Source organism: Nerophis lumbriciformis, linkage group LG17 (assembly GCF_033978685.3).
Source record: "Nerophis lumbriciformis linkage group LG17, RoL_Nlum_v2.1, whole genome shotgun sequence".
Taxonomy (NCBI): domain Eukaryota; kingdom Metazoa; phylum Chordata; class Actinopteri; order Syngnathiformes; family Syngnathidae; genus Nerophis; species Nerophis lumbriciformis.
This window is the reverse complement of record NC_084564.2, coordinates 45,279,639-45,306,361: the sequence shown is the minus strand read 5'-3', so window position 1 is coordinate 45,306,361 and position 26,723 is coordinate 45,279,639. Positions and strand designations below refer to the sequence as shown.

At 40.8% G+C, this 26,723-nt stretch overlaps 1 protein-coding gene across 2 annotated transcripts; it reads right to left on the bottom strand.

The window, feature by feature from the left end:
* Positions 1-880: 880 nt before the first annotated feature.
* LOC133614860 (bridge-like lipid transfer protein family member 2) lies at positions 881-25,643 on the bottom strand. Of its 2 annotated transcripts, none has more exons than XM_061973205.2 (40): positions 25,536-25,643; positions 24,945-25,054; positions 24,745-24,871; positions 22,204-22,253; positions 21,980-22,121; positions 20,012-20,130; positions 18,143-18,203; positions 17,874-18,072; positions 16,913-17,036; positions 16,715-16,839; positions 16,547-16,614; positions 16,325-16,461; positions 16,046-16,200; positions 15,676-15,869; positions 15,311-15,593; positions 15,032-15,237; positions 13,901-14,942; positions 13,629-13,820; positions 13,321-13,523; positions 13,078-13,196; positions 12,745-12,968; positions 12,226-12,416; positions 12,003-12,102; positions 11,700-11,899; positions 11,315-11,612; positions 11,088-11,245; positions 10,806-11,012; positions 10,351-10,450; positions 10,080-10,262; positions 9,899-10,020; positions 9,656-9,811; positions 7,026-7,147; positions 6,775-6,955; positions 3,579-3,665; positions 3,108-3,218; positions 2,895-3,030; positions 2,707-2,831; positions 2,534-2,635; positions 2,337-2,471; positions 881-1,714 (listed from the first exon to the last, which is right to left on the bottom strand). In XM_061973205.2, the coding sequence occupies exons 2-40, from the start codon at positions 25,013-25,015 to the stop codon at positions 1,529-1,531; spliced, it is 6,741 nt and encodes a 2,246-aa protein (XP_061829189.1). In that variant the 5' UTR covers positions 25,016-25,054; positions 25,536-25,643; the 3' UTR covers positions 881-1,528. The 2 variants fall into 2 exon arrangements, with proteins under 2 accessions (XP_061829189.1, XP_061829190.1); XM_061973206.2 differs by having other exon boundaries at positions 16,046-16,164.
* Positions 25,644-26,723: the final 1,080 nt, after the last annotated feature.

Genomic DNA, 26,723 nt, shown 5'->3' with positions numbered 1-26,723 from the left:
TTAGGATCGGTTTGAAAATGTATCCAGGACTTTTAGAGAAGAACAGCAACTACATGTGGCTTCTTCCACTGGGACACGCCACCTTTTTATTGCTAATTAAAAACACTTAATGATGACACTCTATCTGGTGCTCAATGTTCTGTCCTATTAAGGCTGCCCTCATTGGCTTCCTCTAAATGGGTCAGCTCAAAGTTGGCCATTACATCTGCGGGTGCAGGACTCAAAGGGAAGAATCATATAGATACTGTATGTAAACATTGACCTTTTCTTAAGTCCATGTACTACTATCAACTATTTCAGCAGAATCTTCTGGCTCTATGGGGACGGCATGGCGCAGTGGAAGAGTGGCCGTGCGCGACCCGAGGGTCCCTGGTTCAATCCCCACCTAGTATCAACCTCGTCATGTCCGTTGTGTCCTGAGCAAGACACTTCACCCTTGCTCCTGATGGGTGCTGGTTAGCGCCTTGCATGGCAGCTCCCTCCATCAGTGTGTGAATGTGTGTGTGAATGGGTAAATGTGGAAGTAGTATCAAAGCGCTTTGAGTACCTTGAAGGTAGAAAAAGCGCTATACAAGTACAACCCATTTATCATTTATGAACTTTTAAGTCTAACTCAACCAAAGTGTCCGTGATAAGTGTTCTTAAAATCGCACAAAACCTCTGCGATTGTGTATAAAAAGTCCTCATTATCACTCAAGACTCCGTTTTCACTTCACCATGTCACATTACCATCAAAGTTAAGGTCGATTTTTTGTTGTTTTCATGTTTGGCAATGGTTCAATTCTTTTTAAACGTAAGAACGCTAACATGGTTGAGACTGCGTCACTTTCTGAAGTATTTAGAGCTGATGTTAATCTACTAAATGAAGTGTGATGAAGGGTTATCAAATACAATTAAACACTTTTATTGACAAACATTAAGCCACAAAAAGATGACAGAAAAAAACATATTTCTTTGTTTTACAGTTGAAATATCAATATCAGTTATTTAACATTTTTAAACTGAACTGGCTCAGCAGAACAGTTGTACAAGTTAGTCTAGAAAAATACTTTGCATAAAGAAGTGCTGTAGTGTTAAAATTACAAAACAGATGAATGGTTGAAAGCAAATGCTTGTGTGTGTTTATCTCTAACTGCAGGCTGACATTATACAAAACTGTGACAGCATTTATCAAAGCTGTCATTGGTAAAAACATAGCCATTTGTATAATTATAGGATTCTTACAGCAGACAACATAGACAAGGTTTTGAAGGTGCTTTCTAAGGTTCCCGAGCCAGCAGGAAAGTGAGTTGGCAGTAATGTGCAACCACCTGCTCATCAATTGAAATGTAGTGACAGCTGGATGGCACACAAATAAACATTACGTAGTATTTGGTCATTAATTAATCAACAGGCACCCAAGGGTTGCTTTTCTCCACATTATTGTCCTAATTAAGCCCAACAATCAGCAGGATTAAATGGCACAAGTCCAAATATGGCTTGATTTGCTCCACTAATTCCCCGATTTCGTTAAGATGCCAACAGTGACTCACTTGCGTCGACTGAAGATGCTTTTCTTGCTGGACGTTTTGTCAGCAGTGCTCAGACCTATGAGGAGTCGTGCCTTCTCATCTTCCTCCTGCTGCTGAAGGCTGTTGTCCGCCTTGCTATCAGACGTCTTCCCCCGCAGGTCCAAGCCCGTGGCGGGCTTTAGACGCAGCTTCTCCTTTATCATCTGTGCAGAAAACAAGCACATAGTACAATTGCAACCTTAAGGGAAGTTCAAAACATTTACATATAGATGGAAGCGTTAAAAGATCCTTTAATATGCAACTTTTTTATAATGTATTAACATTGAGTCTAAATTATTGTCCAAAGTGCAGCTGGGATAGGACCCTTGCAACCCCAAAGGGACAGGATTTTAAAAAGTATTAAAGCTGTTGACACAAAATGTGTTCTACATTTGATCATTTGTTTCCTTACCTTAAAACTGCTGATTATGGTGTACTGTTATCACTAAGTACTTGATTATGGTGTACTGTTATCACTAAGTATTTGATTATGGTGTACTGTTATCACTAAGTATTTGATTATGGTGTACTGTTATCACTAAGTATTTGCCCTCATTATCAAACTACATTTTCCTCCTCACTAGCCTTATTTTTGCCTCAAACTTAGCAGGCTTGTAAATATTGTTTTCTTTCTTTTAGTGAAGCTGCTGCATCTCCCATGAAGTCCTTTCCTGTAACCTGCCCCGAAAGAGAGACGTGTTCTCCCTTTGACAACTGTTTTTCAGTTGGAGAGCGTGAAATGGAAAGGTGTTCCACATGATATGGGTTTGACACAATGTTGCATACTTGTGCGACAAGAGCTTTGCGACTGTCTCTTTTAACAGCCATGGCGAAGTCCAACCACGTCCAGGTGTTGTTGTGGTACTCTAAACACGGCAGGACCAGGTTCAGGTCCTTCCAGTCCACGCTGCTCTTCTCGCCCTGAAGAGGTTTATTGATTGATGTTAACACAATTATAAGATGGCCAATGTGACACAATTTACCTTATAGCTGACACAGAGCGGCACTTGAGGAATTTTGACGTAGATAAAGGAATTGTTCATGGCCGCCCTTTCTTTCATCTTATCAATGTCATCAACAGGATGCTGATGGGGGGGAATTAGAGGCACTGTTAAGTTATTCATTTCAACACCACACACACAATACATGTCAATACCTCTGGAGGTTTTCTGAAGGACCTCCTGACCCCAGCAGTGCGGTTGATTCCCTGAGTGACACCTTTACTGGACCCCATCGCACCTATGGTGTCCTCAGATGACTGTCGAGTCTTTACAGGGATACCTTGGATGCAGAGAAGACCACTTTAGCGTCTGGATGATCCTGCATCCCTTCAGAGTTCCATACCCGTGGTAACCAATCTGAACTTGTCTTCCTCATCAGCAACCTCTTCCTCCTCAACATTTCTTCCCGGGAAGAAAAATCCCATCATTCTCTTGAAGAAGTGGTACATCAGTTGGATGGTGAGTGGCACCACGTTCACCTCAAGAGTAGAGCGTTTTCATTTTCAAAGTGAACATATTTGGTCAAAACATTATGGCTAGAAGTGTCCAAAGTTACTTCAAAGTGTTCCTTGACAGAGATCCCGCCCACAGGGGGGCGCACTTTACTGAAGAGGCGCAGAGCAAACTGTCGTCCTGATTGACATGCGCTCTGAGGGCGAAGCACCACCTATTTGAGATAGATTGGAGAGAAAACCTTGATCTTCTGCTCTTTAATTAAGCCATTTTAAAATGACACTAATGCACATTAACAGCAAGTCCAATTGTAATGAATCAGGCATGCGTCACTGGACAATACTTGTGCATGCAAGTGCCAGTGGGTGATCTTATCTGGACAAACAAGATGGAATCAACACATACTTCAGTATGCTTATTTCTAATGTATCATTATTGTACATACCTTTAGCCGCTAGACACAGGAAACCAGACGGAGAATATAAAGAGAATGTAATAGACACTGTCGCCTTTGTCAAAATGTCATTTCCAAGTTAACTTATCGGCTTTTTGTTGACTCCAAACTCAATTTTACCTTGTATGCTGCATTAGGCAGAAGATTGTTCATTGTAAACCAGCCTAACTCCAACAGATGCTCTGCAGTGTCATCAGACTTGTTGAGCTATAATGACAGTCAAAATCAATCACAAAGTAAAATCAGTTATGTAGGGATAGGCATGATTAAACACATTTACATTTGACATTAAAAAAACTTGATCGAACTGAATTGGTTTGAAAAAAATCAAACAAAAAAATGAACCCAAACTTATGCTGTGCAGGCGCAATGAAGGCCTGCGACCAGCAGAGGGTACACAATTTAGACTCGGGTCATCAAGTTTGCTATATTGTTATTACTATTAGTATTATTATTCTTTCACTTATAGTGTACAAATGTCTACTTCACTAATCAGTTATTGAATTAATACTGGTGTCATATTGTTGTCCCTCTTCTTTCTATCTACTCCTGCTACGGCTCGGGTGCGCCAAACACTAAATATATCAGAACATTTAAATAAGTTAATACAAACAATGTGACGACAGAAGTATCCCACAATTCTTTTTTGTTAAGTAAGTTTGTACACCATTTTATTTACCTTTACGGAAAGTAAAATTGAGATCAAGAATACAAATTGGATTGATGACCATATACAAAAGAAACTTTGTATTTAAAAAAAAATAAAAAATAAATCACAATTGCAGTGTTATTCCTAACAAACAAAAAAAATATGTTACATATGTTAAATATGGACACACAAACATTCAAAAAATAAAATTCGTAATTAAAAAAAAGTACGGGTCCAGTCCTCGAATTTGAACTTTTTAAGGTGAAGGCAAGAGTTGCCTTAGAGGAGGACTCATATTTTAGGGCACCAAGGCAAACATTATTTTCTTTCCAGGCAGGGGCTCCAAAGCATGCACTCATACATGCATATATATACTTTTTTTTTTTTAACTCATTATTAAAATAAACTTGTCAGCTTTTTGTCATTTCATGATGCCTTTATCTCTATTTTTACATTCTGATAGAGGGAGGTATTTTTTTAAATTATTTAAGTAATGTACATTTATATGTACATGGAAATGCTGTATCAGGACAGATCCATTAAGAGTTTGAGCAGAAATATGTCATATAGGTATTAACTATACACAATAAAACATTAACAAAATGCTGTGTCACATGAATGTTTTCTGAAGTAATACATCTCTGACATGAAAAAACAAGTAATGTAAAAAAACAACAACATGGCGTTTACTTTTTAATATTAAAATAAAACACAAAGCAGTTTGGCTAATAAAGATGAAGTCTAATAAACAAGCTTTGTTCTTCACTTGGTTCAGTGCAACAATTTGGCCAACAAAAATAAAGAAAAAATTTTAGCTAGTATTGATGTTATTTGAACAGTGATACCGTTTGCAGTTAAATAAAGGAGGAGTGAACATCCCAGTCAACAAACTAAATACTTTATAAACAAGTTGTGACAATGTTCACGACACATCGCTTGCTGCAAAACATCAAATAGTTTTCTCATTCGCTGTATACTTTTCGTGTGGGGACAGCTGTCTCCAATATTGTCCACACCTGTCTCCATCTAAACACAGCAGTGACCTCTTAAACCAGGGGTCCCCAAACTACGGCCCGCGGGCCGGATCCAGCCCCCCCCCAGCATCCAAAATCCGGCCCACAGGAAGTCCCATGGAAATTATTATTATTTTTTTTTTAATCTTTCCTTTCTAATCCATTTTCTACCGCTTGTTACTCTTGGTGTCTCCTAACCACTCAGGCAAATCATATTGTCTAAAAATTAATTTTCCCATCGATAACGTGACAATGTTAAATGTTGATGAACATCAATGTTAATTGATGTTAAATGACAAAACGGATTATAAAGACAATGTATACATACATACATACATACATACATACATATGTACATACATTCATATATATATATATATATACACAGCCTGGCCCCCGGCCAAATTTTTTTAACCCAATGCGGCCCCCGAGCCAAAAAGTTTGGGGACCCCTGTCTTAAACGCACGGCGGGAAGCGAGGGAAGATGACTTTAAACCAAGCGCTTGGCTCTGTTTACTCCGAGGGGAAATCTCAGGAGCAAAGTCCGCGTGCTTCGTCCGCCATGATTATCAAGCCAAATGACGCTAGTGCGCATGTGCCTGACTTTGTGTTGCCTAGAATGCATTAATAAATGAAGTTTTTTCGGTAATTAAAAAATTAGAAGGTATTACTAACCGTATGGAATTTTCCTGCGAATTATCATTATACCGTTTATTGTTACATCTCGGGCTGCAACAACTAATCGATTAAAATCGATTATAAAAATAGTTGGCGATTAATTTAGTCATCGATTCATTGGATCTATGCTATGCGCATGCGCAGAGGCTACTTTTTTTTTTATAAACCTTTATTTATAAACTGCAACATTTACATACAGCTGAGAAACAATAATCAAAATAAGTATGGTGCCAGTATGCTGTTTCTTTTTCAATAAAATACTGAAAAGGATAGAAATGTAGTTTGTCTCTTTTATCCGATTATTAATCGATTAATCAAAGTACCAATCGACAGATTAATCGATTATCAAATTAGTTGTTAGTTGCAGCCCTAGTTACATCCCTCGTCCACTAACAAGTAAAAAGTCAAGGGCGGTCACAGCATGTTCTTGCCGCAAATGTTGGTCAATTTTTTAGGGCTTACGGCAAATGACGAGAGCGGTCGCGCCTTTTGCCGCAGTTGCCGTGGTCATATTCGAGCCCTGCAAGTCACATATAGACATTTTTTTTAAATTCACCTGCAGTGTGAACAAGGCCATGGAGATTTTCTTGGTGGGGTACAATTTTGAATTGACAAATAATACAGGCAAATATACATGTTACCCACCTACAAATGTTCCACTATTAGAGCGGGTGTTATGAGCTGTTCAACTAATACTTTTACTATTGCTTTTGTCATACTTAGACTTTTGACATGAATATGTTTAGCTTTCTGTTTCCTTCCAGCTCTATTACCGGTATTCAGTTTTTTCTATTTACACGTCTATCATACTTTAAGTAAAAGATAATGACTTTTGTAGGAATAAAGATATTCTTGAAGGAAAAAGTATTTTCAACCACTCCCAAAATGCTGACAGTTCAAACTCTAAAATTTGAACGCAGTCAAAAAAGACTTGTAAAAACATACAAAAGCCTGGAATATGAATTATAACTCTAACCTTGCTGTACATGAATCTCTGTAGCTCCAGCTCAGCGATGCCGAGCTGGCCATCTTCTTCAGTCAAACACCAGCGGGCCTGCGCAAAGTAGATCTCGGTTCTCCGTGCCACACTCACATCCTCCGGTGGCTTCCGCAGCTCCAGCTTGTTCGCCCGCTGCAGCTGAAAGTCCTTAAAACACCTAAAAGGATGAAATGTTGCATTAGGCCCGAGTGCCGCCTCTGATGAATAATCAGTACAGAGGTGATGACCTGATGAGGATGTTGAGCTCTTCGCTCTTCATCTGCATGTCGTTCTTCTCCTGGTTTAGCTGGTTCTGCAGTCGCATGTTGATATCATTCAGTTCCTCAATGCTCAGTTCCTCAGTTTGTGTCTACAAAATGGTGACACATACAGAATAAGAAAAGGAACATATATATTTGCCCAAAAACAATTAACACAGGGGTCTAAAACTTGCCACCCAGCTGCACATATGAACACACAATAAATACAATTACTGTGCACAACAAACAAATTGGACCACAAAAAGAGCAACTTCCTTTAAGCAACCACAAGTATCTCTCACCATCTCCTAGGGAATAAAGCGTCAAAATATAACATTTTTGCATTTATAATAACTTAAAGGAGCCATATGTAATAACTGCATGTCAAGTCATCATTAAATGGTCCTGATACGTCAGAAGGCATTAATAAATCATGTTCTTTTCCAATACCTCTATAACTGATAACAGTAGTTCAGTCGGGATATGCTCATTTCAAAATTAGATTCACAGCCCCGAAATGTTGTTATTGTTTTCATTTCCATGCCCCGCCCTCCACCGTTTGACCAATTCGAATTTGGGACGGTGTGGCGCGGTTCAGAGAGCGGCTGTGCCAGCAACATGAGGGTTCCTGGTTCGATCCCTGGCTTCCCCACCCTAGTTACGTCCGTTGTGTCCTTGAGCAAGACACTTCACCCTTGCTCCTGATGGTTCGTTGTTAGTGCCTTGCATGGCAGCTCCTGCCATCAGTGTGTGAATGTAGAAATAGTGTCAAAGCGCTTTGAGTGCCTTGAAGGTAGAAAAGCGCGATACAAGTTTAACCCATTTAGAAAAGTCTGTGAGTGTGTCACATCCAGGTTGCCAGTTACACACACCGCCATCTTTGTTTAGCTCCTGCCACTGGTAAAGTTACTAAACATGTCAGATCTTAGTCAATCTAAAAGTTACCATTCTCAAATTATTCATGACAAAGCCAGGAACAAAACGAGGATTTGTAACGAGGATGCCTTTAAGAGAAAGATAGATAGATAGTACTTTATTGATTCCTTCAGGAGAGTTCCCTCAGGAAAATGAAAATGAAAATTCCAGCAGCAGTGTACAGAATTGCGATCGAATTTAAAAAGTAAAAAGTAAATAATGGGGGTATAAATGGAGATGGAGACCATTGAAGGCGGAGAAGATTTTTTTCATCTGACGCCAATTTGCTAATTTACTCCTTGATAGGCAAGTTACGTTTTCTAATTACTTGTAATAAATGGAAATGGACATTTGGTAAGTAAACTATATTGTCCAATGCAGTCTATGATCTTGTCTAACAAAGCTAGTATGGTCCTGCAGCAAATGCTTAACATGCTAGCCCGGTCAATGACATATGGACATACAGGCTAACGGGGAAAATATATGCTGGTTAGCATGTATGTCCATGTGTCATCCAACTGACAGGGCAACATATATGTTCGACAAATAAAAGCTATGTGGATATGGGTAGTGTCAGTGCCTATTTCCTTCTCAATATGCTGATACGCTGAGGAAATGCGTTCCAACATTAGTCAACATGGCAACGTGAAACATATGGAGACATGATCAAATCACATGATCAAAGAATTCCTCATTTGTGTTTGCATATTGTGGACTGCCTGCACCAAGTTATACGGCAATCTGAAATGTTTGAAACAGTAGCCTATAGCAGTGTTTTTCAACCACTGTGCCACAAGATATTGTTTGGTGTGCCATGCGAAATGATGCAATTCCACCTAATTGGTCAAAAAAATATATTTTGCAAACCAATAATTATAATCCGCAAATAATGTGCCGTTTTAGAGTGTCTGTGCTGTCTGGAGATCAGCAGAGTAACCATGTAATACTCTTTCATATCAGTAGGTGGCAGCAGGTAGATAATTGCTTTGTGAGCCTACTTTGAGACAAGAGAATGACTGATGCATGGATGGTTATGGTTTGAAGTCGTATCCAACATCGGGTATTTGATGAGAACGACTTTATATTGGCAATATAGCCTATTGAGTTTCATTTTTAACATTTTCTGCTGGTGGTGTGCCCCTGGATCTTTTTCAATGAAAAAATGTGCCTTGACTCAAAAAAAAGGTTGAATAACACTGGCCTATAGGCATACCTTGGTAAAATGTCTCCTCTTTAGTTTTGGGCATACATGAGGCTGCTAAGCATGCTCTACCTATTTTCACCAGCAAAACCATTGGATGTAGTTTGTTTTAGTCTTTGTTTTCTGATCGTACTGACAATAACTATATGATTGCCAATTGTTGTGATATCGTATGCAGGCATGATGTACTTCTTCCTGAAAATAGCCTAATTTGTGTGGTTAGAGATTTGGCTGCATATCTGGCAACATCAGTCTGGGAGAAGGGCAGAAGACTACAGAATTGTAAATGTGATTGCTTATTGATTTCTGGCCAGATTCTTACATATGGCTCCTTTGAAGGCTATAGCTGCTGGGAGTAGTAGTTTTAGTCACATGATTAAAAGAAGATTCTGAAGTGCATACTCTGTGTGGCCCAGACTCAACCTTCAATGTCCCCCAGGTAAATAGAGTTTGAGACCCCTGAATTAGGACCATTGTACAACCTACACAGTTTTAAACTTACCCTGATGTTGGAGTAAATCTGCTTTTCTAGCCGTCTTATCTGAGCAAGGTGTTGCCTGACCGCCTCCTGGAGATGCAAAATGCTGCTGCGCTGCTCCTCTGGGTTACTAGAGATTTCCAGCTGGAAACGTACACGCTGCTTTTTCTCACTGTGCTCCTAGACATAGGGCACAGACAAAAAAAGACCATCAGTAGGAAATTATATATAGCACTGGGAAAGATGATGTTAGGAGTAGTTGCTTACCTTGCGTCTGGGCTCTACGTGCAACAAGAGGTTGTTAACGATGTCCAGGATCATGGCGTACTGAACAGGGTTGGTAGATATTTCTAAGTCATGGTGAATGAGGGTAAATGTGTCAACAGCACCTGGGGAATAAGCATGAGTTGTTGAAAATGAATAAACTCTATGAGTGACATTCACACACCAGCCTGTTTTTTCAGTAGATCTTCTTTTTCATGGTTATTCCTCAGCTCGGGAGGTTTAATCTGTGTGGCAAGCTCCGGGTTGATGTCATGACTGTAGCTGATGTAGTGCATCCGGCAGCTGCAGCGGGAGATGATGCGCTGTACCTGCTGTGCTTCATTTACCTGAGCTGGCTGGTTCCAGTCTTTGCAAACATAAAAGACATTTCACCGATTTCACTGTGGGAGTGCTATTACTGTTGATATAGATTTTTTTGTGTTTAGCATCAGAACCTGTAGTGGTGGTAACCATTCCTCCCACTGCCTGGCCACACTCCATCAGCTCCAGCACTGAGTCGAGGTTCCTCTGCCTGTGCTCTTCTATGTTTTTTACCTGGACACAACTCAAAGTCATACGAAATAATATGGATACCTTACCCATACAGCTATCATATATGCTATATGGGGTTAAGTTAAAAGTCAGACTCTACGTAATAAAAAGCAAAGTTAGTAAAACACTGCTGAGAGATGCTCTTCAGTAACCTTGCATATCAGGCTGTGTACTAGTGGATATAATCGTATCCTGACTTAAGGAGTGCAGGTGTAATTTCTTCATCTGCCAATGGATAAGCACGAGGAGAATGAGTAGCACAGACCTTTTTACATGCACTAGACAATAAGGTGTGGCTATTTCAGAAATAAGTATCTACCACCAATCTGGTCACTGACTGAGTGGCATGTTTATCTACCTCCAGCCACAACTGCCTGTCCTCTTGCTCAGACGGGTTGGGCTCCATAGTTGCAAAGTACTGCATGCCGTCCAGTAGACAGGTCCAGGTGGTCTTCTGCTTTAGAGTGTCATTGTACCAGGCTGGGTGGTGCTCACACTGGAGCAACTGCGCCTTGGCTGCAGACACCAGAACACATCCGGCCGTCTCTGTGCCCCTGAGCATCATCTTGGTGCATCACAACAAAACAGCACTGGTGAACAATCATATGGAACTAGTGCAGTGTACTGTTAATGCAGCTACCTGGCAGTTGACCAACTCAATAAACCAGTTGCGGTTATAGACGTCATCGGTCTGGCAGGCTGCAATGCCACAAAGCTGGTCACTCACACCAGAGTCCTCTTCGGAAAATACCACAAATTTATCAGTTTCCTCAATGAGCTTCTGGAGCATTGAAGTTCCTGCAGAGTGGATGAGCACATAATAATTTAATGTTTATGTCTTTTAAATTTCAAAAGCACAGTCATCACCCTCATGTGGACTTTTCTCGGCTCGACTGGCAGTGGACACAACCGGTGTAGTGGGGGCAGCGGTGGGAGAGAAGTTGGAAGGGGAGCGCCTGAGCTTTTTAGCCTGTTGCTGTGTGTCAATCCGCAGACCCTTTAATGCTTCGGTCGAGAGGTTTCTCTTCAGGACAGAAGCCTTTTTATAACCGTCATACAGCCCAAAAGCTATATTCCTATTCGTAGTAGTCCAAGATGCGCGCAGGTCCACCAGGCGCAGCTTGTGAGTGTAAGTGGCATTGGCCTCGTCCTTGAGGTTTGCTTCCTGTAAAGAATGCATAAAAATGAATACAGGCAACGCAAAACACTACAGTAAATTATGGCCACTAATTCACCATCTCTAAAATGTTACCTCTTCTATGTGGTTACTCTGTCGCTGGTAACTCAAAGAGGACAGGCTGAGCAGGTGAGTCTTCTTCACTTGAGCATTAATCTGGTGGTCCGCTGTTTCATCCCAAGTAGAGGCCATCAAGTGCACGGTCACATGTGACAGGTCGCTTACCATCTGAGTCACATTCCACTCAGAGATCAGCCTTCTCATCACAGTGCCAGCTGTGAAAGAAAACACATGCATCTAAGTAAAAACAATGACATTGGGAAATTCAAGAAAAATGTTGGAGAAGAATTAAAGAAAAGCAAATGTCAACATCTATACCCTGTGGAATTAGTCTCTGTGCTCCTCGAGTGAAGACATGACCTTTGCTGCATTCCACTTGGATACCTCTTTGTTGGGCAAAGGAAGCCCAATAATGCACCTAAAGGACACAGAATCCAAAGTAAAAGCATTAAAATGTATTGTAAGTACAGATTTGTTTAATTACTCTATATAATGAATTACTCTATAGAACTGAATGGGGATTGGGCTAGGACACTCTTACTTGAAGTTGTGGGAAGGCCGCTGTGTAGGACATCTGCTTGTAATGCTGACCCAGCTTTTTACGTATCGGCCTGAGACTCTGGAAAAGCTTGCCTCTACAGATGGGACGAGACACACCCGTCCACGTGGCCCAAAAGTTCTGCATCCAGCGTAGCGTGCTGCTGTACAGTAAGATTCTGGGCTGTAAGGATTCTATAAAGAGAGTGAAGCGCTAGTTTCAAAGCACACCTCACAATATTTTAAATTAATGCACAAATAGTTGGCTTCATCAGTTCGTGCTCATACACTTAGATTGGTCAAATCTAGTCTAGCTACAGGTGCCAAAACCAGCATTAGCCGCTAGACTAGATTTGACCAATCTAAGTCTATGAGCACGAACTGATGAAGCCTACTCTAGGATGAGAGGCAAAGAGTCTTCCAAGACAAACCAAAAAGTCAATTTGCGATCGATTGAATGCCCTGAGATGACAAGGACCTGGATGACTAAGAACATTCATAGACATAATGCACAAATACACACCTGGGCCACAGTGCTGATTAAGGTCCATCGTGATGGAGAAGTTGAGATTTTCAGAGCGAAAAGCTCTGTAGGAATCATGAGGTTGTTCTGAGGTTACATCTGCAACATTCTCTGCACAGCAGAGCATGACTGCATGGTGGTCATGGGGGTTGCCATGGCAAAGCCACTGAAGTTCAAGGGTCATACACAAATTTGGCAGGTGTAGAAAGCAGATGTCGTCATATCTAATATAATGAAAAAAACATGTTAACTAATATTCAAACTTATACCAAGAAGTAGTCCCTCATCAAACAGAGATGTGTTTGTGATTTAACATGCACTGGCCTCACTTACTTTGATGCTGTTCTAACATTTACATTTAAATCTCCCTTAAAAATGAACTGGCCAGGGTTCCAATCAAAGTTCAGCTTATTCCACTCCCAATGCAAGTTCTCCGTTGTGTTGTAAGGATCCTTAAAGAACGCAAAGTTTTCATACCACATCAGGTGTGAGTAAAAGCTCGGGTAGTACTCATAGGGACAAATAAGACTTCAGTCATATGTTAATTAACTCAAATTTGTCAGTGGATAGTTGTACCTCTGTGGCAAGTTGATGTAAATTAGCCTGATCAATGTCCATGACCCAGCGTCCATGCAGCAGGAGTCGACTTTTGTCCCACCAAGCGAGAAGAGGTGATGGGTCCACTGTAGGTTTAGTGAGAAGGTCAACTGCCTGGCCGATTAGGTTCCATGCAGGGTCCCAACATGGGCCCCAAACAATAGTGTACAGGCAGATGTTGGCTGCAAATAGACAACATTTAGTAAGCGAAATTAAATTCAACAATTTGTAATGTTATACCAAACAACTGGGTACATGCAACCATTTAAAAATGAAAAACATTTCACATTTGAAGTCGTAGTAGAACTTGAGGGGTGGCATATTCCTGTGGATTGCAGCGTCTCCCCATGGGGCACCAAGTGGAACAATTGCTTTGCGATGAGCCCTGGCCTGTCCATCTTGTTCAGTCCCAATCAGACGCCCAGACAGGTCCCAGTCGCGGATCTCAAACAGATAGCGAGGGTAGTCCCGAATTCTCACTGGCACAGCAGAAACATGCACATTTGTAAACTTTGAGACATTCATCAGACAGTTCTTGAAAATAATTGGTCCAACTAACCCAAAAATGCTGTCAATTTAAACTTGAAAGCACGGCACCACTGGATCACCAAAGGAAGCCCATCTTTTGGGAAGGGACTAATCCTATCAATATCCCTCAATTGCTCTCTCACACTATCTGGTCCGTGAAAAGACTGGTCAGCCAGGACGGCAATTTCCAGGTTAGACACAGTCCATGTCAGCAAGGACTTCCTCATGGGCGTGTTAGCGTAAAGGCGCCGTGAACGTTGGATGTAGATCTCAATGTGCTTTTTTTCCAGTGAACTGTACAGCTCTTCAATCTTCCTAGCAGGCAGCAGTTCTCCATGCTGCTTCCTCAGATCAGCCACCTTTTTATCTAGAAGCTGCAGGCGCTTTGCACTTTCCTTGCTCTCGTCCTTCATCAGCTCATAGTTGTCTCTAAGTTTGATCTCAAAAATGTCATCCAGGAAGACAAAGGAGAACTGGCTGATCTTGAAGATAACGTCCGGTGGTAGGCGGTGCTGGGCCTTGAAGGCCGGTCCTGGTGGATGGTGTAGAGTTTTTAACCACTTCTGCACACTAATGGCCTTGTCAAAGGTATTGGAGAAATTGTACTGATAGGGGAACTCTAGAGACAGGAATGGGCAAGTCAAAACCCAGACGCAGTTATGAGGAGTCTTAAGGAAAGGGAAGCTGTTCCTATGCAGCTGCATCTCAGGCAACTCGGAGTGTGTCTCCACATTCAATCCTTTAAAGGAGACTATGTTGTGGCCATCAAAGTTAAAAACAAGAGAGGGAGAGCACACTTGCATTGAACCTGTGTGCTTGGAGACAGAAAGAGCTTCTGTGTGAACAAGAATGTAATTCTGCTCGCCAACATGGGCAGTTACACAAGTGTGACTCAACTCAACAAGCAAACTCAACCCTCTTCTCTGTTCTGATTCCTCAGATTTGATTGTGTGGTCCTCTTCTGACTCTCCACAAAGCATATGCCAACAATACAGTGCTTGAGACATGTGCTGATAAAAGAACATATGATCTGAGGGTGTCCACACAACAGCAAGTTCCTCTTCACACTGGACCTAAAATAATATAAAAGAAACAACTCTTGTAAACCCTTGAATATACTGTAATGATAAAACCACAAAGGCACTGGTCAATGTGCGGACACCTGCAGTGTGTGGGTGGTGAGGTGGTAACAGAGAGCTGTAGTTGTGAGCTTCAGTAGGGGGTTGGCCATTTGAAAAGCCGAGCAACATGTCTCCATGTTCTCTGTGAGTGTCTTGATCACGGAGAATCCAACACCATGGAGAGACACCTTTGAGTTCTCTGCACAGCTTACGATTCCAACAGTATCCATCCGCAAAGAGAGTGCTCCTAAAAAGAAAGTAAAATGGTTAATTCGTAGGAAAACAATACACATTACATATTGGCTAAAACGTATACCTACCAGCTAGGTCAGTGACTGTGAAAACATTAACATCCTCCAAATGACACTCCAGTTTGAAAAACAGTTGCGTGGATGAGGGCGGTTGTACACCGTAGCCAGTAGGGGTAGACTCATCTAAGAGCTTTGGCCCCACTTCACTGGGAGAGGAGATGAGGGACATCAGACGAGATAAACACAAAGCACAAGTTTCTGAAAATTCCACTTGGAATCCCTTCAGGCTGGACTCCACATTCAGACAAGGAGGGCTGCCATTCATCTCCATGCTTGGTCGATTCCAGCTACCCTAGAGGTGCAGATCACCATCATCATTATTTATTAATTCAACATCCCAATGAATGCATCTTGAATTGAGTTTATTGTTTTACTTGGAGACAGAGAGAATCTAGAATCAGTGCTTCACCCCAGACATGTTTTCCAGGAGGGTGGGGGGCTTGCTGGATATGAGAGCCTTGACCCACACGCCACCAGAAACTGTCCAAGTTTAATGAGGCCCGCTGGTGCACATTTCGGGACTCTGGGTAGTCTTGGTCAACCTTTAAGTCTAAAAGATGCTGCAGTTCTGTAGGTGCAAAATACAGAAAATATGAATGAAAAGTGGATTAACATTTTTATCAAAACGTAACTGAAAGCAGTGTATCTTTAATAAATAGTAATAACAGTGAGATAATCAATCAGCAAAAGTATGCCTGAATTTTTTTTTTGTAAAAACGAATGTCACAAAGCAGCAAAGGGTACCTGCATGGATTGAGAGGAAACCTAGGGCAAAAGGTGTTGTGTCTCCCAGTTGAACGGACACATTGAGGTTAGACACAGAGGAAGAAATCATCACAGGGGCATCGAGGTGGGGCAGGCGCCTAAGAAAAAGGAGGGTGGACAAACAATCTAGTAGACTATGCACAAGAATATAGAAGACGAAATGAGCATTACACAAACAAGACTAACACAGATGAAATATGTGTGTGAAAAATACAAGTATAAAAAATATGAATCATTTTTCTTCCAATAGCCACTTGCATTTTTCGACGCGACGCCTTCCTGTGCATCTGCTGTCCCCCCGGAATAAGATTCAGCCAGGGAAAGAACTCCTGGTGACGATAGTGGATGATGCAAGTGTTGACTGTAAATGAGCCGGAAATGTCAATGGATGTAACCTAAAAGTAAAAACATGACAGAACAAGTTAAATATGAGGTGCAGATCTCTGAAGCTTTGCACAGAGAATAATCAAATGTATTTGCCTGTAAGGATGTCTTGAATGTGTTGACACAGATAATTCTTTGTCTGCTTTGAGAAAGAAGAAGTCCATCTGCCAGTTTATACATAAGACAAAGATTTATATTATTCATAGTTGTTAATCATCAACCATCTCGCTTTGCTTTACACCTGGCACACAGCTGTGCACTAACCCTCTAAAAGGAGCTCCAAGCTGCTCTGGGGAAAGCTCAACTCTGGGGTAAAGCTTTTGAGGGGAAGCTGCTCATTGTCACGTCCATAGCACACTTTTAAAGACTTCAGAGTCCAGTTCAGGTGTCTATGCAAGTGGGAAAACAGTCAAGAAATTGTTAGAAATATCTTAATCAGGGAATTACAATGTGATGACTCACTTTTTCTGGCTGTGCATGGACAAGGTGACATTTGTATTATCAAATTCCATGTTGATCTTCTGTGGGATGAGCCTGTGAAACTGTTCCACAGTTTCAGTTTGGATGAATTCTGTGTCAGCACACACTTAAAAATACAAAAAAACCCAACTTATTTGTTACTCAACTTTTGCCATTTTACCATCTATCAAAACTGTGATTTTAAGTACAGTTGTGTCATCGTGGGCTACAACCACAGTACATCGCACCAGACAAAATGTGAATCACAATTTTTTCTGCTAATAATTGAGATCACAATCCTCTGGAACAATTTCCTTCACAAAACATATATTCACTCAATAAACTTTTAGAAAAGAAAACAGCACATTCCCTTTTACTGTGATGACATGACGTGTGCTTTTGTCTTTAAGGTATCTTGACAACTGCAGTGTTTAGAAGAGAGATAAGGCAGAGTTCCGATAATAAAAAGTATTCCCTGTCGACTTCCTGTCTGCTGTCTTTTCTCAACATCTTTCAAGAACTTCAATCAACTTGCTCACCTTAACTGTGACTGGTGCATAATGAGGAAGTTTGTGTTGTGACAAGAAATGTGCATGCATTAGTGAATCAAATAACTGCTGTTAGCATGTTAAGAACAACAATACAATGTACAAAGAGCATCAGACTGTGTATTTGTCTGGATGGCAGCATGTATGTGTCAATGCATGGTAGCATGTGGAGGATTTTAAAAATGGGATCACATACTTGTTTAAATCGAGATCACTATCTTTCCAAAGATGAATCCTGCACCCCAACCACACAGCCATTAAATATTCATGATACTGTAAATGGCATACAGTTTAAAGTATCATACAGAAAAGTATTTGTCATGGTCTTATATTCTGTTCAACCACTCCAGTTCAGCACATTTTAAGTGAAGTGAAGTGCAACCTTAGTTTGCTAATTTAAATAAATACTGATTAACCTTGTGTTTGTTCATGATATGCATCTTCAGTTGTCATTATGGAAGACGCAGGCACCATACTCTGGCTGAGGAAGAGGCCTTCGTGCAGCTCTGCTAACAGTGTCCTCACATGCAAAGACAGCGAGCTGGGCCTTAGCTCAGGTAAAATGACATCACCTGAAAGCAACAGGCTGAACGCGACTTCAGCCAAACAAATGTCCTGAAAACAGATGATATATTAGACATTCACCCTCAAGCAGAATAAGTTCAAGGAGAAAAAACTAACTCACCAGCTGGCTGCTTTTTAGAACTTTGCTGCTTAACTGTCCCACTGAGAAGTCCCATGCCAACCTGCAAAGAACATTAGAAAATTAATTACAGCTTCTTGTCGGAACATGTTTTTTCCACTAAGACAAAGTTCGGTTGAAATTGTATGCGGTGTGCAAAAATGGTACAATGTAGAATAAGCGGTAAGGGATGCCGTCAAGCTGAAGAAAGAGTCCTATCGGGGCTCTTTTGGCTCATATGACTCCGGAGGCAGCAGACAGGTACCGACAGGCCAAGCGGTGTGCGGCTTCAGCGGTCGCGGAGGCAAAAACTCGGACATGGGAGGAGTTCAGGGAAGCCATGGAAAACGACTTCCGGACGGCTTCGAAGCGATTCTGGACCACCATCCGCCGCCTCAGGAAGGGGAAGCAGTGCAATGTCAACACCGTGTATGGTGGGGATGGTGTTATGCTGACCTCGACTGGTATTTCCCGTTTCTTGTCTTCCTTTGAGCGATAATCCCACATCTACTTTGCAAACAAGAATATTTCAGTTCTTTTTATCCTTCTTTGTGTGGACATTGTTGATTGTCATGTCATGTTCGAATGTACTTTGTGGACGCCGTCTTTGCTCCACAGTAAGTCTTTGCTGTCGCCCAGCATTCTGTTTTTGTTTACTTTGTAGCCAGTTCAGTTTTAGTTTCGTTTTGCATAGCCTTCCCTAAGCTTCAATGCCTTTTCTTAAGGGCACTCACCTTTTGTTTATTTTTGGTTTAAGAATTAAGACACCTTTTTACCTGCACACTGCCTCCCGCTGTTCCCGACATCTACAAAGCAATTACCGTAGCTACCTGCTGCCACCTACTGATATGGAACAATATTACATGGTTACTCTGCCGAGCTCTAGACAGCACAGACACTCAACAAAAGCACATAATTTGCAGACTATAATTACTGGTTTGCAAAAAATATTTTTAACCCAAATAGGTCAAATTACATAATCTCTAGTGTGCCGCGGCAAAGTGGTTGACAAACACTGGTCTACTCCATCTATTTGTTTGACGGTCTCTTCTGCTGTTACCATGTGCATTATTTTACTGTAGTTTTACTGAGAACAGGATAGTCTGTTTTTGTCAAACCATCTTTTTAATGTATTCATTTCCTATGTTATTATTTGTGTTAGCTTCTTTGCGTTCTCTCCTGAGCAAAGCGTACTCACTTTAAGTCCTTTGTAACAATATTCTACCCTATTACTATTAAGTGAGGCTATACAAGCTATAACAACACAGAAATCAATTCCATGTTGAAGTTTTCATAAGAAATCTGCTCATATTAAAGTATATGGATAATAAGAAATTAAAATATACGGTTCATTTTCAAGTAGATACAAACATTGACAAAATGGTCATGGTCATTGTAAACTCGATACTGTTGTCAACTCGAGTACACTCGACGAGGGCGTAAAGTTTAACATGGCAGCGACCTCTCTCTACATTTTTTGGATGTTTTAGCATTCATTTCCCCCAAGTTCAGGATGGACTAACTTAGGAACACTGAAATAACATTATACAAAACCCATGTAGGAACGGTCTCCACAGGTGAGAACAGCACATGTATGCCACATATTCGCCCAGAATACACTTGTTTGCCTCCCAAGCACTTAAGAGTCTGAAGAAACAGCTACTAGAAGTGACATAATGTGCAATCCAGCATTAAAGAGCTACAGACCAAAGAGCACGAATACCAAATGCTAGATGTTGTTTCCATTGTTGTCACCATCCTGCCTTAATACAATGGAAAACCAAACCAGATCAGTTTCCTGTTCCAAACTGTATTTGGGTGGAAATGTGGCTAAAATACTGCTTATACGGTGTAGTGAACATTGATACACACCTTTTACTGTGGTGGTCCAGTAACAACGTGATGCAGGTGATGGTCATGTGCCACAGAGACTCAGACAGGGCCAGGTTTAGAACCATCACATTGATGGAACTAATGTGGAACGACAGCAGCTGCAAAGGCAAAAAAATAGGAAGTAAAAGATTAGTCTGTGGCCCTTATAAAGAGGAATGCACCTAAGGTTGTACAAAATGGAATTCTCTGAACCCTTTGAGGGAAAAACCTTCCTTTAAAGTATTACATTAAGTAATTGAAAAGCAATAGATTTTGCTTTTCTTTAGCTTTGGTAATTAATTTAAAACCTCTAAAGCAGGGGTGTCAAACTCAAATACAGAGTGGGCCAAAATTTAAAACTGAACAAAGCCGCGGGCCAAGGTTGAACAAATTAACCTTTTTAATAGGGACCCAAACAAGTTTTACATTGAATATTGAACAAGCAAGGCTTATATAACCTTTTAGTGACATGCAAAATCGAGTTTCAAATAATAATAATTAAAAAATATCAATGGCACATCAAATACAATTTAAATAAAAATTGAATGCCTCTTTTCTTTTGCAGCCTTCTGAGGTCAATTTCAACATTAACTTTTTCCACAGGCTAATACATTTGAAAATAAAATAATGAATAAACCAACCATTCAGGACTTTAAACTGCTCAGTTTGCAACACACTGATCTAATCTGATGTACCCAAGCCAGATACCTGCCATCTTTTCTTGGATGCTAGTTCATTAATGTCGGGGCTCAGGCTTTGAGCTGAGGCAACCTTCATTATTAAACGAAGGTGTTCATCAGTCATTATATCTCGTATTCCACAGTCTTGGGGCGTGCCTTACAGGCACTGCTTTTAACGTCCTCTACGAGCTGACGTCACGTCCGCTTTTCATCCCTTCTAACAACGTGCCCGCCCAGTCACAAGATATGAGCGGCTCCTGTACACACACACATGTAAATGCAAAGCATACTTCATCAACAGCGATACAGTTTACACTAAGATTGGCCGTATAAGCAACTTTAACATTGTTAGAAATATACGCCACACTGTGAATCCACACCAAACAAGAATGACAAACACATTTTGGGAGAACATCCGCACAGTAACACAACATAAACACAACAGAACAAATACCCACAACCCTTTGCAGCACTAACTCTTCCGGGACTCTACAATATACACCCCCGCTACCTCCAAACCCCGCCGCCCCCCACCCACACATACACACACCTTGTAGCGTCCCGGAAGAGTTAGTGCTGCAAAGGGTTCTGGGTATTTGTTCTGTTGTGTTACTGTGCGGATGTTCTCCCGAAATGTGTTTGTCATTCTTGTTTGGTGTGGATTCACAGTGTGGCATATATTTCTAACAATGTTCAAGGTTTTTATACGGCCACCCTCAGTGTAACCTGTATCGCTGAAGATCAAGTATGCGTTGCATTCACTTCTGTGTGCGTGCCAAAGCCGCACATATTATGTAACTGAGCCAGCCCTCGTTGGACTGGACGAAAATGGGACGTTACAATTCTCGGTAGGGACACCGAAATTTGGGAGTCTCCCCGGCGGTTTGGCAAGTATAAGAATTAGCGGTGTACCGCGGCACCGCCGCTGTATATAATCGGCGGGCCAGCCCTAGTGTTAATTTGATATCACCTCACGGGCCAAGTGAAATTACACGACGGGCCAAATTTGGCCCGCGGGCCAGAGTTTGACACCCATGCTCTAAAGGCTTAGTGGCCACATGCGTGGACAGCAATAAAAAATAAAAAATAAAAAAACATATGTATCGAAAAAAATACTGAAATGTTACTCTAAAGTATTGAACTGATTCAGGAATTGTTTTGCATCACTTCCCCCCAAATTATTACTATTCTCATTATTTTCTACTGACAAACTGTTTTGAAATTAACTGATTGTTGTGTTTGACCTACTAGGGTCCATGCTTGTTAGAAATAAACGTGAGCTCCATACTTGTGATAAAAAGCGAAGTGTCGTGGCACTGACTGAAATCTTCCTCATGTTCTTGCCATGGCTTCTCTTCATCAGTGGTCCAAGGGGCGCTTGCAAATCAAACCGAACTCTTGTCTCACCAACGCACAGTGCCAAGTATCTCCTAAAAGGGCCCAATTAAACATTGTTATACACTCGAAAATCCACTCTTTCATTGTGCGAAACTGTCAAAAATTTGTACTCACGGCAAATCCTGGTTGAGAAGTTTACTTGAAATCCATATTCTGTCAATTTCCTGTAGTAAGAAAAAAAATCACCATTACAGAACATTCAGCTGTTGCAACTAGGGCTGCAACGATTAATCGCTTAATTCTCAGGCTGCACAATTACTAAAAATGTATTCAGGATTTTGGCTGCCAATATTAAATGAGGGTTCGTGTGAGATTTCAGGCCAGAAGGTCTTAAATCTGGATCGGTGATGGACAGAATGATAATGTGTGTGCTGTGCTGTGTATTAGCGTAACACAACACACATATATCCAAACTGCTCAATGCCTGATTTTATATCCAATCCACTTTATTTATATAGCACATTTAAACAACAAAAATGTTTACAAAGTGCTGCACAAAATATTAAAAACAAGATTCAAATACCATCCTTAGATCCACCAATGACTGAATAAAACCTAAACAAATAAATATAAAACCAATATAAAAATAAATATGATTAAAAACTATTTTAAAGGGTAAAGCCAATTAAAACAATAAATACAAATAAAAATGCAAAAACCCAAAGGACCACACAACTCACGTAGTGTTAAAAGCCAGAGAATAAAAGTGGGTCTTAAGACGAGACTTAAAACAGTCCACTGTGGGAGCAGTTGGAACATGGAGGGGCAGAGTGTTCCAGAGCTTAGCCCTGTCTCCCCTGGTTTTAAGTCTGGTCTTGGGCACCACGAGCTGGAGCTGGCTCTCGGACCTCAGAGCGCGCGCAGGAGTGTAAATATGGATGAGGTTTGAGATATAATGAGGTGCCAGTCCATGTAAAGCTTTAAAACCAAACCGCAACATTTTCAAATCTATTCTAAACTGAACAGGGAGCCAGTGCAAAGTCTCAAGAATTGGGGTTATATGCTGGTGTTCCTGGCCCCTGTTAGAAGTCGTGCTGCCGCGTTCTGGACTAACTGCAACTGGGAGAGAGCTTTTTGGCTAATGCCAGCATAAAGTGCACTGCAGTAGTCCAGATGACTCGAAATAAAAGCATGCACCACTTGTTCAAAACGGTTTTACTTTTGCTAACAGACGAAGATGATAAAAACACGATTTTAAAACGCCATTCTATCTTTATGTGCGGTAAAAAAAAAAAATCCTAAAATATTGAAAATATGCATGTACCAGCCTTTATTTAGAATGTGTACTGTTTGTCAATGTTGGTCAAGGGAATGGTTGAGCTTGCAACATAAACTAGACTGACCGTACGTCCTCTTTTCCCCGGACATGTCCTCTTTTGAGGGGCTGTCTGGGCGGAGTTTCTTAAATGCCTCAAATATCCGGCATTTTGAGTTAGGGTTGCGTGTATTTTCAATGTACATTCAGGGTTAAGAAGGGGTTAAAAACAAAACAAATTGTCAAGGTTTGCACACAGCAGCATTGGTGAGGGAGGGGCAGAGACAGAGAGAGAGAGAGAGTTATGATAAACGTGCATGCGTCGCCAGGCTCTGCTTTTTATCCATAGATTTATCACATTTCATTTGTTATTATCTATAGCAGGGGTGTCATAAGTGTGCCCCGGAGGCCATTTGCGGCCCACAGCTAATGTTTTAAAGGCCCACGGCACATTCTAAAAATACTATTAAAATAAACAAAAACATAACAAAAGTGAAATAAAGAAGCTTAAAGGTGAAATGTAATTTAGAAAAAGTTGCAACGTTGACTAATAGAACAAAGCTGTTTTTTCTTTCTTTCATTGCTCAAAACATAATATTGAATCAAAATCAATGTTATAATGAATTATTGACCTATCCAAGGTTCCTATTACTTCACATCAAATATTCCACTTTGAAAAATATTTTTGCTGGAAGATTTTGGATATTTTGTGTGTTTGCCATTAAAAACATAGTTTTGTTTAACAAAAAAGGGCGGAAAACAAACAAAAAACAACATAAAAAAAACTAAAACATTTTGAAATGAGGGATAGATATGAAGTTGATGTAGATTTAAGCGTTAAATATAAAATGTATGTATGCCCTGGCACACCATTATCATCATTTCATGACCCAAGCAAAACACTTTTTACACTTTTATACTGAAATAAATACACCTACAACTTATTCAATAAAAACATAGAAAAAACTAGCAGCAGTGGTAAAGTTTAGATCCATGAAGGAAAGAAGAAAGTGAATGAATGTTTATAACTGAATACATTTACATATGTATACAAATGTGTTTTCTTTTTCTATTATTTTTTTAAATAAATTAAGTAACGTTTATGACAACCTTTTTCCAAAACACAACATAGAATGTGAGATATAACAACATAATGCATACATTTATCATTTGTTTTCAAAACGCTTACAAAAAAGTGGGACGCCAAAAATTTACTGTTGTAACCCATTTTGAAAATTCCTAGCGCCAACACTGCTGTCAACAGAGGAGAAAAAATGCTTTATTTAAATAAATATATTATTTATAAAGCAAGTTCGAGTATCATTGGCAAATTTTCAGCCTTGGCGTGTCCTCTTTTTGGGATTTCAGAATATGGTCAGCCTACATAAACAAGTGCTTACCACAGTATGCTGCGGGTGGAAATGGATACTAACTCCTTGGACAGAAAACAGTCCAACTGATTTGATCTTTAATTCTGCATTTAATGCAGTCTGGAAGAGTCTGACAGCCAAAGTGTTGACCAACCATCTATAGGAGGAAAGCACAAACCGGTCCATATTTGGAGCACAGCACAGGAGTTGAAATGATGTTATCCACTTACCTGAATATGATGCATGACAACACGATGCAAAGTAGGAGGATTGTCAGAAGGGAAATGAGCATGACAGACATTATAATGTCCCAAGTTGTTCACCTCCAAATTGTAGTTGACTGCAGCAGGAAGAGATGGAACATTACTTTAGTTGAACAAACAGCATATTCAATAAGTGGCCACACTCAAAGTTACGAATTAATCTGATAGACAATACAACTTGAATTGAACGGTAAACATTATTGCTTTTCATAGCTAGCGTTGGTGTTATAAACACAATCTGGAGACTAGCAAATAGCGAACAACAGAATCTCTTAACGCTGTGTACAAACCCGTCTAAAGGTTACTGACGTGAACAAATAGAACAACAACAACCCCAAAAGTTTAAGCCACCAAAACTTAAGCGACACTCGCCGCCGCGTCAGTAAAGAAAATCAGAAGCAAATCTGTGCTAGTAGCATGCTAATGCTAATGCTAGCTTACACTTTAAGAACGTAACTTTCAGAGTAGCTGCTCCTTTTTCTTCTACCGCTGTTGTCACTTGCTTATAAAACACACCTATCCTGCCATATAACACACATATCCTGCCATAAAACACACCTATCCTGCCATGGTTGCAGTGTTAGCAGTCCCGTCGCAGCATACACGGAGGTAAGGAGCGGGGACAGCTGAGAGTTTAGCCCGCACCAAGTAAACACTCCGCCCCGCCTGGCTAAGCTCAATGGGCGGTGAATGTGTGCTAAATGTGTGCTAAATGAGTACTAAATGTGTGATAAATGTGTGCTGAATGAGTGCTAAATGAGTGCTAAATGTGTGCTAAATGAGTGCTAAGTGTGTACTAAATGCGTGATAAATGTGTGCAATGATGGAAGGAAGGAAGAAAAACTTTACCAAACAAATAATAATAATAATAGATTGTGTTTGTAAAAAGCACTTTACATTGAGCAAACAACCTTAAAGTGCTACAGTGTATTGAAAAAAACAAAAATAATAATCAATCAATCAATGTTTATTTATATAGCCCTAAATCACAAGTGTCTCAAAGGGCTGCACAAGCCACAACGACATCCTCGGTACAAAGCCCACATAAGGGCAAGGAAAAACTCACCCCAGTGGGACGTCGATGTGAATGACTATGAGAAACCTTGGAGAGGACCGCATATGTGGGTAACCCCCACCCCCTCTAGGGGAGACCGAAAGCAATGGATGTCGAGTGGGTCTGACATAATATTGTGAGAGTCCAGTCCATAGTGGATCCAACATAATAGTAAGAGTCCAGTCCATAGTGGGGCCAGCAGGACACCATCCCGAGCGGAGACGGGTCAGCAGCGCAGAGATGTTCCCAGCCGATGCACAGGCGAGCGGTCCACCCCGGGTCCCGACTCTGGACAGCCAGCACTTCATCCATGGCCACCGGACCTGTGCCCCCCCTCCACAAGGAAAAGGGGAGCAGAGGAGAAAAGAAAAGAAACGGCAGATCAACTGGTCTAACAGGGGGGCTATTTAAAGGCTAGAGTATACAAATGAGTTTTAAGATGGGACTTAAATGCTTCTACTGAGGTAGCATCTCTAATTGTTACTGGGAGGGCATTCCATAGTACTGGAGCCCCAATAGAAAACGCTCTATAGCCCGCAGACTTTTTTTGGGCTCTGGGAATCACTAATAAGCCGGAGTTCTTTGAACGCAAATTTCTTGCCGGGACATATGGTACAATGCAATGGACAAGATAGGACGGAGCTAGACCGTGTAGTATTTTATACGTAAGTAGTAAAACCTTAAAGTCACAT